Source organism: Nycticebus coucang, chromosome 9, assembly GCF_027406575.1.
Source record: "Nycticebus coucang isolate mNycCou1 chromosome 9, mNycCou1.pri, whole genome shotgun sequence".
In the NCBI taxonomy this organism is placed as follows: Eukaryota; Metazoa; Chordata; class Mammalia; order Primates; family Lorisidae; genus Nycticebus; species Nycticebus coucang.
The window spans coordinates 103,978,404-103,992,856 of NC_069788.1; the positions used below are offsets into that span (position 1 = coordinate 103,978,404).

At 42.2% G+C, this 14,453-nt stretch overlaps 1 protein-coding gene across 1 annotated transcript in view; it reads left to right on the forward strand.

Annotated features, from left to right (window-relative positions):
- The first annotated feature begins 8,800 nt into the window (after positions 1-8,800).
- The window catches only part of GTF2A1 (general transcription factor IIA subunit 1), a 45,295-nt gene continuing 39,642 nt past the window's right edge, over positions 8,801-14,453 (forward strand). The window contains exons 1-2 of the mRNA XM_053602812.1: positions 8,801-9,245; positions 13,035-13,136. Coding sequence (XP_053458787.1) covers positions 9,216-9,245; positions 13,035-13,136 — 132 coding nt within the window. The 5' untranslated portion in view covers positions 8,801-9,215. The remainder of the gene's footprint in view (positions 9,246-13,034; positions 13,137-14,453) is intronic.

The following is a 14,453-nucleotide window of genomic DNA, read 5'->3' on the forward strand; positions in this document are numbered from 1 at the left end:
TAGGGCACCAGCCACATACACTGAGGCTGGAGGGTTGGAACCCAGCCTGGGCCTGCTAAACAACAATGACAACTGCAATTAAAAAAAACAAAACAAAGAAAGAAAGAAAAGAAAAACAAAATAGGACAATGGGGCAGGGTGTGGTGACTTTTGCCTGTAGTCCTAGCACTTTGAGAGGCCGAGGAAGGAAGATTGCTTGAATCCAGGAGGTAGAGGTTTCTGTGACCTAGGCTGATGGCACATTACTCTAGCCTGGGCAACAGAGTAAGATCCTGTCTCAAAAAAAAAAAAAAAAAAAGAAAGAGAGAGAGAGAGAAAAGAAAGAAATAAAGAAAAGATGTCAGTGAAGGTAAACACATGGGGAATTACATAAGCTAGTATTTCGGACACGATGAAATAAGCCAGGCACAGAAAGACAGATACTACATGATTTCACCTAGATGTAGAATCTAAAAAAGTTGAACTCACAGAAGCAGAGAGTAGAATGATGGTTATCAAGGGTTAAGGGTGGGGCGGTTGGGAGATGTTGGTCAATGTACATAAAATTTCAGTTAGATAAGAGGAATAACTTCAAGAGATCTCCTGTACAACATGATGACTACAGTTAATCACAATGTACTGTGATCTTGAAAATTGCTGAATATATTTTAAGTGTTTTCACCACAGAAACGATAGATATGTAAAGTAATGCTTTTTTTTTTTTAGACAAAGTCTCAAGCTATTGCCCTGGGTAGAGTGCTGTAGTGTCGCAGCTCAAAGCAACCTTAAACTCTTGGGCTTAATCAATTCTCCTGCCTCCGCCTCCCAAGTAGCTGGGACCACAGGCACCTGCCACAGTGCCCGGCTATTTTTTGGCTGCAGCTGTCATTGTTGTTTAGTGGGCCTGGGCTGGATTCAAACCCGCCAGCTCCGGTGTATGTGGCTGGTGCTCTAGCCACTTGAGCTACAGGCAAGGAGCCAGGTAATGCATATGTTAATTAGCTTGATTTAGCCATTCCACAATATATACATATTTCAAAACATCATTTTGTTTATAATATATACCATTTTTGTCAACTAAAATAAATATATGTACATATGAGCCACCATACCCTGCCCCATTGTCCTATTTTTTTTTTTTTGTAGAGACAGAGTCTCACTTTATCGCCCTCAGTAGAGTGCTGTGGCATCACACAGCTCACAGCAACCTCCTGTCCAATCTCCTCTTGGACTTAGGAGATTCTCTTGCCTCAGCCTCCCAAGTAGCTGGGACTACAGGTGCCTGCCACAACGCCCAGCTATTTTTTTGTTGCAGATCGGCCAGGGATGGATTTGAACCCGCCACCCTCTGTATATGGGGCCAGTGCCCCACTCGCTGAGCCATAGGTGCCACCAGTCCTATTTTTTTCTTTTTTTATTTATATATGTATAAATGTATTTATATATGTATATAATTTTTTTTTTTTTTTGAGACAGAGTCTCACTTTGTCACCCGGGCACCCCAGTAGAGTGCTGTGGTGTAACAGCTCCCAACAACCTCAAACTCTTGGGTTCAAGCGATTCTCTTGCCTCAGTCTCCCAAGTAGCTGGGACTACAGGCGCCCACCACAATGCCTGGCTATTTTTTGTTGAAGTTGTTATTGTTGTTTAGCTGGCCAGGGGCCGGGTTCGAACCTGCCAGCCTCGGTGTATGTGGCTGGCACCATAACCACTGTGCAACGGCACTGAGCCTTAACATATCTTCTTGTACTATACTTACCTTTCTTCTTGGAATGATGTGAGATGTTAAAATGCCTGTGTGGTGAAATGAAGTGAGTGAACCACATAGGAATTGTGATCTAAAAGAAAAATTCCAGAAATAATGTATAAGTTTTAAATTGTGTACTATTCTGAGCAGAGTGATAAAATACATAGTTCATCTTCTCCCAGCCTTCCCCCAAGGGACCTATGACCTTTTACCAGGGCAACTGTGCAGGGGGGGAAAAATAAACAGAATTTTCAGAGACTACTGGATACCGGCTCAGAACTGACAGTGATTCCAGGAGACCCAAAACATCTCTGTGGCCCTCCAGTGACAGTAGGGGATAATGGACATCAGGTTATCAATGCATTTTTAGCTCAATTCCTAAAGTTGTAGATTTAGGTTTAGCACAGTGGGTCCTTAGACCCATCCTGTGATTATTTAAAAAGTTAATTCCTTTGTTGGGTGTGGTAGCTCATGCCTGTAATCTCATCACTTGGGAGGCGAGGCAGGTGGATTACCTGAACTCACAGGTTCAAGATCAGCCTGAGCAAGAGCGAGACTTCCTTTCAAAAACTAGCCGGGCACTATGGCTGGTGCCTGTAGTCCCAGCTACTTGGGAAGCTGAGGCAAGAGAATTGCTTGAGCCCAAGAGTTTGAGGTTGCTGTGAGCTGTGACTGCACAACACTCTATTGAGGACAACAAAGTGAGACTCTGTCTCAAAACAAAAAGAAAGTTAATTTCTTTTATAACTAAGTAAAATATTAATGTGTTTGCAGAGTCAAATCTGAAAAATAAAGTATTCCTGGGCATGATGGCACACAGTGATAGTCCAGCTACTCAGAAGGCTGAGGTGGAAGGATTGATTGAGGCCAGGAATTAGAGATTAGAGTGGGTAACATAGCAAGGCACTTTCTCTAAAAATAAATAAACAAATAAATAAGTATATTTAAATAAGTCGAGCCTTTCCCTCCTGTTCTCTCTGCACTATTTTCTCCTTTTTCTTACAGGTAACCCTTCCCCCACCTAATTATGGTTTATCTTTCCTTTTCTTTTCTTAACGTAACCAAGTAATTTATACACATTTTTATATATTTTTCTTTTTTTACATAGTGGCATAAGAAGAACACTTTTATATCCCTTGCTTTTTTTACTTAGCATTATATCCTGAAAATCATTCCATAGCAGTATATAGAGACATTCTTCATTCCTTGTTATAGCTGCATAGTACCCACTGTGTGCATGTACCATAGTTTATTCAACTAATCTCCTTATATGGACGTGTGTGACATGGACATGTAATGATCTTATATGCAATGTGTCTATTATTTATTTATTTTGGCATTACAAGCAGTCCCATAATGAATGGATCCAGGCATACATCTTTTCATATTTTTCCACTTTGGAAATCTATGGGATAGAGTCCTAGTATTGGCATTATTAAGCCATTGGGCAAATTCATATATAATTTTTGCTATAGTTGGGCACATGTGTAATTAAACAACTTGATTAAACTCAATCAATAAATCAGTTTTCAGCTTAAGGAATCATATCTCATTGTATAATCATTACATTTACATACAAAAATTGTAATGTGAAAGCTAGATACAGTGGCTTACTCCTGTAATCCTATTTGGGAGGCCAAGGCAGGTGGATTGCCTGAGCTCAGGAGTTTGAGACCAGCCTGAGCAAGAGGGATACCCATCTAAAAAACAGCCGGGCATTGTGGCAGGTGCCTGTAGTCCCAGCTACTTGGGAGGCTAAGGCAAGAGGATAGCTTTAGCCCAAGAGTTTGAGGTTACTGTGAGCTATGATGCCATAGCACTCTACCCAGTGCAAAAAGAAAAAAAATTATACTGTGTACTTACCACTTGAGATATCAAAACTTGGCTGAACTGCTCGTAGATAAATTAATCATTGACTATTAGTATGCTTATTAAAATCAGTGTTCTACAACATGAGTTGAAAACACCATTCCCCTGTGTTGATGATACTGATTTAACTTTTTATAGTTACCATTAATAATAAAAATGTCTGTCAAGTATTTGTCAAAGTACTTTCTAGTATCTTTGATTTTCCCAGTAACCACACAGGTGGCAATAATTTCACCTATTTACCCAGAGAGACTTAGTCATGGTAGAGGGTCATGGAGTAAATTAGTGGCAGTCTAGCCTGTTTCCATCAAAACTCCATACTAAGTTAATTCACTAAATTATTTTCCCTTGGTCACCATAAGCTGCCTTATATTTTAGTACACAGAAAATAATTACTAATAAGTTGCCGTTTTAAGACATGAAGTAGCAATTTCAAACTCTAAGGTAGAAGAAAGGAAGAGAATACTAAAAAAAAATTTTTTTTTTAAATCTCTTCTTCATGCATAAAAGTAATTTATGTAGTCAGCAATTCCTTCTTATTGCCACCACACCAAAACTTAGTGGATGTAGAAAGGGACAGGTTTTTTTTTTTTTAGTTTTTGTGAAGGCCTAAAAAATAGGTGAAATTTGAATATGTATAACTTTTGGTGGGGTAGTACTGAAATACATCTATTTTCGAAAAAGTAAATGGATGCTGTGATTTTTTTTTGTAGAGACAGAGTCTCACTTTATGGCCCTCGGTAGAGTGCCGTGGCCTCACGCAGCTCACAGCAACCTCCAACTCCCGGGCTTAAGCGATTCTCTTGCCTCAGCCTCCTGAGTAGCTGGGACTACAGGCGCCCGCCACAACGCCTGGCTATTTTTTGGTTGCAGTTTGGCCAGGGCCGGGTTTGAACCCGCCACCCTCGGTATATGGGGCCGGTGCCTTACCGACTGAGCCACAGGCACCGCCCGGATGCTGTGATTATACATTACACTTTACAATAGGTACTTTTATTAGAATTAGTAAGCTTGAGATAGATTTTCCCTCTTCACTTTCATATCCTTCAAAACTGCCTAATACAACTGAGCATGTAAGGCGGGGGGTTCTCAACCTTCCTAATGCTGTGGCCCTTTAATACAGTTCCTGTGGGTCGCGACCCATAGGTTGAGAACCACTGGGGGTTGTGCAATATGCCTGAAAATTAGCTTTCTTTCCTTTTCTTTCTTCTGTCCTTTTCTTACTTCCTTTCTTATTTAAAAAATAGAGACTAAAGGGGAGTCATGAGATTTTTGTTTAAGCCATTATCTGTGATCACTCTTTTTAGCTTTTGTTCTTAGTATTGTTGCTAAAACAACCATTTGGACAGTGAAATATTTTAATGTTCGGCCTTATAAAGTTTTGTGTCATTTTGTCATATAAATTTTGAAAATTTATATATCGATTTTTCCTTTTCTTCTTTTGTAGTTCAATGTTTTAGCTGCATATTAGTATTAAAAGAAAGCAACTTTTTATCTCTAACATAAAACATGGTAAAGTGAAAATACACAAACATTCATCAAAGAAAAGAGAGCACTATAACATATCTATTTGGTTTTTTTAATTTTTTTTTTAATTTTTATTTTTTTGCAGTTTTTGGCTGGGGCTGGGTTTGAACTCACCACCTCCAGGATATGGGGCCGGTGCCCTAGTCCTTTGAGCCACAGGCACCACCGACATATCTATTTGTTTAAATAGGCTGTTACAAAATGTAAGTTTACAAACCAGAAATCAAGCATAAATGTTTCATATGGTACAAAACTGTATTCAAGCTTTAGGTTACAAAGAATGTAAAGTTCAGACAAAAATTTAAATAGGATGTTAAATCTAGTCTTACAAGGGAGAAGTTTTCTGCTCACACGTTTTCAGTTTTGTGAATTAAAGAGCGATAGGTCCCAAATATTCAGTCCTACAATTTTGGTGATGATCAGAAAATTCTTTCTAAAAACTAAATTGGCTGTCACATATAATATCTAAATGAGAGATTGAAAATCCAATATATTTGAATGGAATCTATATGATGGCTACCATCCATAAGTAGTCATCATATGGAATATATATTGGAATGTGAAGGTACCTGGGTAGATATTAATCAAATGCTAAGTACTGCTGCAATCTAGAACCTGTAAAGAGAGAGGTCAACTCAGAGCTTTCAGGTAGTCTGAAAGTCTTAAGGAGGCTAGGATTGAGTTTTCTGCCTTTTATCCAATACTATTCCTTTATTTCACAAGTCAGACCCATCAGAGCACATCTGTGTCCTCGATCCCCTTAAACACAATTTATTCCGTGGAAAGCACGTTATAAGTTTTCTTCCTTGTCCTGTCCGCACTGGCCTTAACCCTAACTGAGGGTAAAACACTTGACCATTTAATTAAGGATACCCCAAGTGAGGCCTGTCACGATGGCTCACGTCTGTAATCCTAACACTCTGGGAGGCTGAGATAGGTGAATTGCTTGAATTCAGGAGTTGGAGACCAGCTTGAGCAAGAGTAAGATTCTTCTCTAAAAAAATAGTCTGGTGTTGTGTTGGATGGCTGTAGTCCTAGCTACTGGGAGGCTGAGGGAAGAGAATCGCTGAAGTCCAAGAGTTTGAGGTATAATGCCAGGGCACTCTACTGACGGTGACAAAGTGAGGCTCTACATCAACAAAACAACAACAACAAAAAACAAACAGAAAAGAATACCAAGTGGTAGGGAAGAAAACTAGGTGGAAAGTAAGGGATTCTTGTGCATACAGTAGGACTTACGTCTACAAGGAAGTAATGTCTTTTTTTTTTTTTTTAAAGTTTTCATAAAATAATATGCAATGACATTTACCAGTAGTATGGTTTAGTATACCTTTTGGAGCTAATTGTCAGGTGAATATTACATGAATTACAAATGTTGATGCAATCACAATTTTATACAAATACCACTAATTTCATTTTGATACCAGAATTTCGCTCTTCAGAAGGTTCTTGGTTTTGGTGATTCAAAGAATGAATCCCATGGACCACAGATCAGTGGTAAGACAGGATTTTTTTACAGAAAAGAATACAAAAATGCCAGAGTTCCTGGCAGAGAGAGAAAACCCAAGTCGGGAGAGAAAAGCTCTCTGTCTGTATATCTCTCTCTGGATTCTTTATCTAGGGGTATATATAGTTGCATGGGGCCCTGGGTAGTTACATTTAGCCTGTCTGGAACATCATGTCTGGGTTGTGTCTGGCCCCCCACCCCTCTTACATTCAGCATTTAACATGTCTGGGACATCATGTCTGGGTCGCAAATAAATGGCTACAATCCCTTTCATTCCCAGGCCTAGGAAACTTACATGAAATTGACCAGGCCTAGAAAATGGGGGTTCCCTGTTCAGCCTAAGGTGCCGGTGTCTCCCCAGCAGTTGTCTGAGCCCCCTGGCTACTGGAGCTTCCTGCAGGGGCCCCCTGCCTACCCTCCAACCTTCTGGTTCCTCTGCTGGCTGCCACGGCATCAACACTGCCAAGTGGGAGGCCGCAGGTCTGCACCCCTCTCCCCAGCTCCACAAGCTGGCTGGGACGCCACTTGTCCTGTATCAATTTCAAAAACTACTAATTTCTTTCATTCTTTCTTTTGAGACCGAGTGTTACCCGGTTGCCCTGGGATAAAGTGCTGTGGCGTCATAGCTCACAGCAACTCAAACTCTTGGGCTCAAGTGATTCTCTTGCCCCAGCCTCCCGAATAGCTGGGACTACAGGCCACCGGCTATTTTTAGAGATCTGGTCTCACTGTTGCTCAGGCTGGTCTCAAAGTCTTGAGCTCAAGCAAGCCACCGGCCTCAGCTTCCCAGAGAAAAATCACTAATTTCCTTACCCCCTCAACCCCCCTTATCTGTGCTCCAGACCACGCAGCTGTACAGGGAACTGATAAGCAATTAAGTGTTGAGAATGGAGTTTACGGGATCTCAAGGTTGACAGATATTCTTTACACTCATTCACTCTCATGTTTAAAGTATTAACGGCCCCTGCTTTTAACTCTTCCTTCAGGTCACGCTAGGGCGCATCTTTCCCGGTAAGACGTTTTTGATATTCTTCGAATCTGGTCTCACATTTTATTTTGCTTTGCTTTTTGAGTTAAAACTCCCTTCCAAATCTCAAAATTCCTAAGCACAAGAAAATTAGGTACTATGAGTTCTACCTTCTAAACAGAGCATTCTCTGTTTTGCTCGCAAACTTGATATAAAGGCAGGATTTGCTTGGGCAGAGCAGGTCAAAGGCCTATTGAATTGCATTCCGAGATGCGAACATGCTTGCTTGCTCTGCAGCTAGAGGCCATGTGAAGTTGGTGGGTCAAGGGCGTACTGAAGACGTGATTTGTCACTACATGCTGGCCACATGGAGTCAACAGTATTTTAGCAATATTTTTAGAAACTAGGGGAAATTATCGTGCTGGTGTAATCTAGGGGTTAGAATTTCCTTTTTGGCATTTCCACCATGGTGAGAAGTAGTTTTAAGTTCATAGACTAGTGGCAGTTGAGCCTTTGAGGAACTTAACTCCGGGACTTCGTAGCTGGACTCAATATGTGGACAAACTGTTCAGAGGTTACCAATACAGTGGGCTCAGATCAACTTTTACGCCCTTCAAAAACAAGCCTGTAATTCTGTAAGTGAAAGGCCCACCTTCAGCGGGAAGCGCAAAAAATGCCAAGCCCACCGTGCTAATCTAGCTCACAAATCGAGAGATGACTCCGCATTTAAATTGAGCGGAGTCCCAACGGGCCAGTGGCCGGAAGATGCGCCACGTGACCAGGACTCCGCGGCCATTCCTAGTGAGGCATTCACCACTGCCCCTCCCACAATTCCTAGTTTCCCCAAGGCGGGACGGCACGGAGACGTCTGATAGGAGGCGGTCCCAGCCAGCTTTGCACTCGAGTGACACCAGAACTCACGTCTTTTCCAGCAAGGCTTTGCAAACCCCTCATTGCAAAACCCTAATTGCAAAGAACCGCCGAGACTTCCGCCTGGGTGCCAACCACGTGATCACGCGAGACTTGGGGAGGCGGAGGTCCGCCTTCACTACTCCAGTCCCCTCCACGGCGCGTGACGCTGCGGCTCGCGGCGGCCTCCGCCCTGGCGCGCCTGCGCTTGCGGCTCTCGCGGTGTCTCGCGCTCAGCCCCGCCCACCTCTGCCCCCGCCCTTTCCGCCCCTCCCTCCCCCTCCGCCCTGTCTCTCGGCGGCAGCGGCGGCGGCGACTGCTTGCGCTGTTGGGCTCGCTATATAAAGGGGAGAAGCGGGCGGACCGGACGGCTGGAGCTGCAGCCGGTGGCGGCAGCGGCGGCGCGGGGAGCGGCTACTGGTGGTGGTTTCCCTCCTTCGCGCCGGGTGGGGAGCGGGCAACGCCCCCCGGACCCCTGAAGGGTCGTGGCTTTTTTTTTAAAGGCGATTCTCGAGGTTTTTAGCTGCGGGAGGAGTGTCCCCCTCCTCCTCTCATCGCTCCCCCTACTCCTTCAGGATCGATTTTGTTAAATTCCCCCCTTCAATCTTGCGGTGACTTGGGTCACCCTCCAGGTGTTTTAGTTTTTGTTTTGTTTTGTTTTTATCTTGTTTTCTCGGGGTTGCCCCCTCTTGTTTGTGTTGTGTGTGGAAATGGCGAACTCGGCAAATACAAACACCGTGGTAAGGACGTGGTTCGGTGGCCGGCGGGGGCTTCGTTCAGGCGGCAGCAACGGCCGGACCGGGCGGGGGCGGGGAAGGCGGCGACTCCCGGCCTCGACTCTTGAGCCGCCCGCGCGGCCGCCGCCGCCGCTTCCCGCCTCGGGCGGAGCGGGCCGGGGCGGCGGGCGGCGGGCGCGGGGGGGCGCCGAGGGCTCGCGGCGGCGGGGCGGGCGGGGGCGCCGGCGGGGCCTGGGGCCGCCGCGGGCCGGGCCGGGCCACGGAGGCGGTTGGGCCCGGGCAGACGCGCGGCCCCGGCCCCGAACCCCGGCGGCCGAGCGGCCGGGCGGGCGGGGAGCCGCCGCTTCCCCGAAGGGCCCGTCCGCGCTGACTCGGCGATGGCTCCTTGAGCAGCTGTAGAACAAAAACCGTGTCTGGGGAATTGGGCGAATCCCCAGGACCCACCGCGATCCACTTAAATGCAGTGGAAGGTTAATAGTTAGTTGGGGTTTTTCCTGGCGGTTGTGCTTTGGGAACCTTCACTTGGGGCCATTTTAGTTTTTTTTTTTTTTTTAAAGGACGAAGGTTGAAAAGCACTTATCTCAGTTCCTTCCGAAAGGGTAAAATGGCGAAGGGGAAGCAAAACTCCCATCGTATCTTCGACTAGCAAAAGCACCAAAACAAACCAAAAAAGCCTACAGTGATCAAAGTGCCCCTGCTTTCGCCTTGAAATTTGCCTACTTCCCGTTTGTCCCTTTTTGGTTACTTGGCGATCACGTAGGTTTGCAAAAAGCAGTCACATAAAATAACCTTTTCAGTCACCAACGCAATGTGATCACTAGTCCACCCAACTCTTATTTTTATTGTAACAATAAAACACGTTTTTGCCCGGTCCCAGTGCCGCATCCGAGCCCGCGGCCGCCCGGCGCCGTCGGTTGGCGACTCGGGGCGATCCATCATGGCTGCGTCCGCTTACCCTGCTTTTCAGTCCCTGAGCCTTGTGGTCCTCCTCCCTTTGGCTGCCCTGTTTATATAGAGCCATTGCCGCTCTCTAATATAGACTCTGCCAGGATGGGAAGGTGCTTTTCAGGCCTACGTCACCGCCTCTCCATTTAAACACCAGATCCGGCTTTAAATAGTGAGAGCTGCTGAGCGCGGGGCTGGGAGGTGCGTGCTCCCGAGGCGAGAGGCGGGCGCGTGCAGAGCTCTAGGGATTTCCAGGTCCTTTTCTTAGCGCTCCTCTTTGGCATCCGACAGGGGCTACGTTTAGAGCCCCCAATTTTTGTTTTGGTGCAGCCGCTAGGATTTACCTTCTTTTGTTAGGAGAAAGATAACCGAATTGCCGTGCTGTCTTTTCATTTTGTTTTAAAATTTTTTCTTTAACGGTTTTAAAAAGAAAATTTTAGATCAGGTGTTCTATGTGATTTTTTTTTCTTGTATTGGAAAATGTGTGCATTATTTTCAGGAATTAAAAAAATGCTTTCTACATTAGAGTGTAAGCTGCATAGAAGTTGGTTTGGTAGTATTTTGTTCATCAGGTATTCAGGAAATATGCTAGAAATACAGCTTCTAATATATCTCTATTTTTTTCCTATAATAAACATAAAAGGCACAAAGCATTTCAAAGAAATAGTTAAGTGCCTTAAGCTTTAAATAGTACTTTATTTTCCACAGCACATTCATGTGTAGGGAAATTGCCAGTACTTAGACTGAGGAGACTTTTGGGAACTGGATTTAAAAAAATAAAAATTCTGGGTAGAATTTTATTGCATTGGATATTAACATCACATCAGGTATAAAAATTAATCCAGTTTGTCTTCCAACATTACATGGAGGAACTAATACTTTGGAAAGGAATTTCTAGTCACACGATAATGCCATTAGTGACCCTCGAATTTACCAGTTTTTAGATTAGGACTGTCTTGTTTTTAAAAATTAGCTAGTCTAAATAACTTTCCACTTAGTAAAAGACAAAAACTTTGCCTCAAGTGATGTGTAGAATTTTAAGTATTAATTAAAAAATTACCATTACAAATAGTGCCTGTGTTCCTATATACAGTTGTAAAATTAGTATTTTGAGGACTTTTAAATTGACCAATTCTGCTAAATGTGTACTTCATAAAGTCTTCTCTCAACTATAGTGCTTGTGGTCAAATTAGGTTCTTTAAGACACAAAAGACAAAATCTCTAAGCAAGAAAAAAGCAGATTTGTACCTACAAATGTTGGGATGTCTGAGCAAGAGAAATTTAGAGGTGAAATAACATACAGTTTGCAGGAAAAAAAATACACATTGTTGTTTGAGATTTATACTGCCAATTTAAGATTCATTTTCTCTTGTTAATGCCTTGAGGAGTTATTGGTAAAAAGCAATTTATAGATATATTTTTGTAATTTAGTATTTAAATTGCTTTAGGTAAGATGACATCCATAGTCAGATATACTTTTCCTTATACATGGAATTAGAATGTTAAAGAAGCACTGAAGAGGTGCACATTTTACAGAGGAGTCAAAGTTCACAGAGGAAGATTTGGCAAAATCAGAAAGCAGCTTAGTGAGAAATAGTAAGGAAATGAGCCTAGATTCTTTTTTGGTTGACGTAATGAAAGGGGAATGAAAAGTTTTTAATAATTGAGATAAATTGTACTGGAAAACTCATTTGTATCTTTGACTAGGCAAAAGGACATATTTCTTAGGCAAGGCCACTTTTTCTTAAAGGTTTCCCTATAATGAGAGAGATGGTAACCAAATATTTATTTCTCTCTAGAGTTGTTTATAAGAGCAAACTCCTGGATTTATTAGCTAGCCAGCAACCTTTACTTTAAGCAAGGTATAAAACATGAAAATAACGACAAAACGTTAAAGAAAGTGTCCTGTGATAATGGGTAGGATTTAAAATGAAGCAGCTCTAGTTTTATCATCAAACTTGGAAATTTCACAGGTTAGACTTAGGGTGTGGATTAGGCTAATTGTTCTATCTCCTACCTTTTGGTTTTTAGAAAATACTTTATGCTTTTGAAATTCTTTCACATGTATTCTCATTTTATCCTTCTGGCAACCTTCTAAAAGGTAGATAGATCCTCTGCTCCCCCACCCCATGTCCCCCTTCAGGTAATACCAACTGTAATAACAATAAAATGAACGTCAGAGGTTTTCCTGATAATGTTCCATAGTGTCACCTGGGCAGGAGTAGAAGAAGAGAGATCATAGGAAAGACGATCAGTGTACTCTGTTCCTCTGGGACCCAGAAACCTGTTATTTTGGGTATAAAAATGTGAGCATTTTAGTGGTATAGCATGAAGACACAGACAAGTAGCTGAAACGAGTGATTTTTAATTTGAATAGTCATTAGGTTGCAGATTTACTAGTAGGCAAATGACTGCTGGACATTTTTCCAAAGTCTTAAGATTTAGTGGCGAGGTTATAGGATCTAACAGGTTTCAAACCAGGAGGTATATAACACGAGCCAGACATACGCAACCCAAAAAGCTTTTATCAGACATCACATTAGGTGTTTTAATTACACCATAGGGAATTATAACCGGAAATTGTTTGGACCTAGTATGCATAAGGACCTTCTGTTTAACCTCTGAATATAAAAGTCCAGTAGATAGTCTTAAAACTTCACCTTTAAGTACATAGCTATAAAATCCAGTTTAGCTAGGGCAAATGTTGTTTATAGGATGGCCACATCTTTAAAGTCACGCATTTTGAAATTAGTTTTAGATAATTGGCAAAAAACGTTATTTGTTTTGAATTTGTGAACCTTTTAACACATAATAACCTTTTCAATAGTTTTAATTTTTCTTTTAAAGCCTAAATTATACAGATCTGTGATTGAAGATGTTATTAACGATGTGAGAGACATCTTTCTGGATGACGGAGTGGATGAACAAGTCCTGATGGAACTAAAAACTGTGAGTTTTTGTCTCTTTTTAAAAATGTTTATACTAATCCCCTTCCAAATTCTCTCTAGTTGGAAGTAAATGTATAGTTTTTTTTATGTTTTTTTCCTCCTCCTTCTTCTTTTTTTCTTTGAGAAAGAGTCTCTTTGTGTTGCGCTTGGTACAGTGCCATGGCATTATAGCTGACAGCAACTTCCAGCTCTTGGTCTCAAGCAATCCCCTTGCCGTAGCCTTCTCAGTAGCTGGGACTATAGACATGTATCACAACGCAGCTGGGTTTTTTCTGTTTTTAGTAGTGATGTGGTCTTGGTCTTGCTCAGGCTGGTCTTGAACTCCTGATCTAGAGGACTCTACTCCTTGGCCTATAGTTTTTCCATAGGATAAAAGTTTGACTTTGCTGAAGGAGACAGTGGATTTTTTCTATTTTTAGTAGTGATGTGGTCTTGTTCTTGCTCAGGCTGGTCTTGAACTCCTCAGCTAAAGCAATCCACCCCCTGGCCTATAGTTTTTCCCTAGGATAAAAGTTTGACATTCCTGAAGGAGACAGTATAGTTTAATGAAGGATGCTGATTTTATTTTTCATTTATTTGCTTTGAGACAGAGTCTCATTCTGTTCACCAGGCTAGAGTGCTATTGCATCAGCTTAGCTCACAGCAACCTCAAACTCTTGGGCTCAAGGGGTTGGATCCTTTTGCCTCAGCCTCCCCAAGTAGCTGGGACTATAGGCACCCACCACAACGCTTGGCTAATTTTTCTATTTTTAGTAGAGATAAGGTTTTGCTTTGCTCAGGCTGGTCTAGAACTCTTGAGCTCAAGTGATCCTCCCGCCTCAGCCTCCCAGAGTGCTGGTATTATAGGTCTGATTTTTCAGACTTGAGCATTTAGATTATAGACTCTCAGAGCCTCTGGGGAGAACCAAGGAGTACATAGATTATACTTTGAGAACCACTATTCTAACTTACAGAGTGAAAACATTCTACAATTTCATGAGTCATTACAACACCAGGAAAACACAAATGCTAATAAAAAAAAATCTAAATATTTCTGCTTATATCCAAAAGACAGAAAACCAGCTCCCAAAGTAAAATAAATACAAAAGCCTAACATTTGACTCACGTGAAGGATATGACTCAAGAACTTAAAATCCTTTGGTAAAAGTCATTTTGTTTCGCCTATTTCTTGCTCTGAAAATCTGGTTATTTCAGAAAAGACATGTTTGTTAACATGTAATGAATGTATTATTTCCAAATGAATTAGGGGATGTTAAAAAAACTTTTATAATTTTATAATTTCTATTACTGTGAATGAATATAGGTAGATAAAATTAAC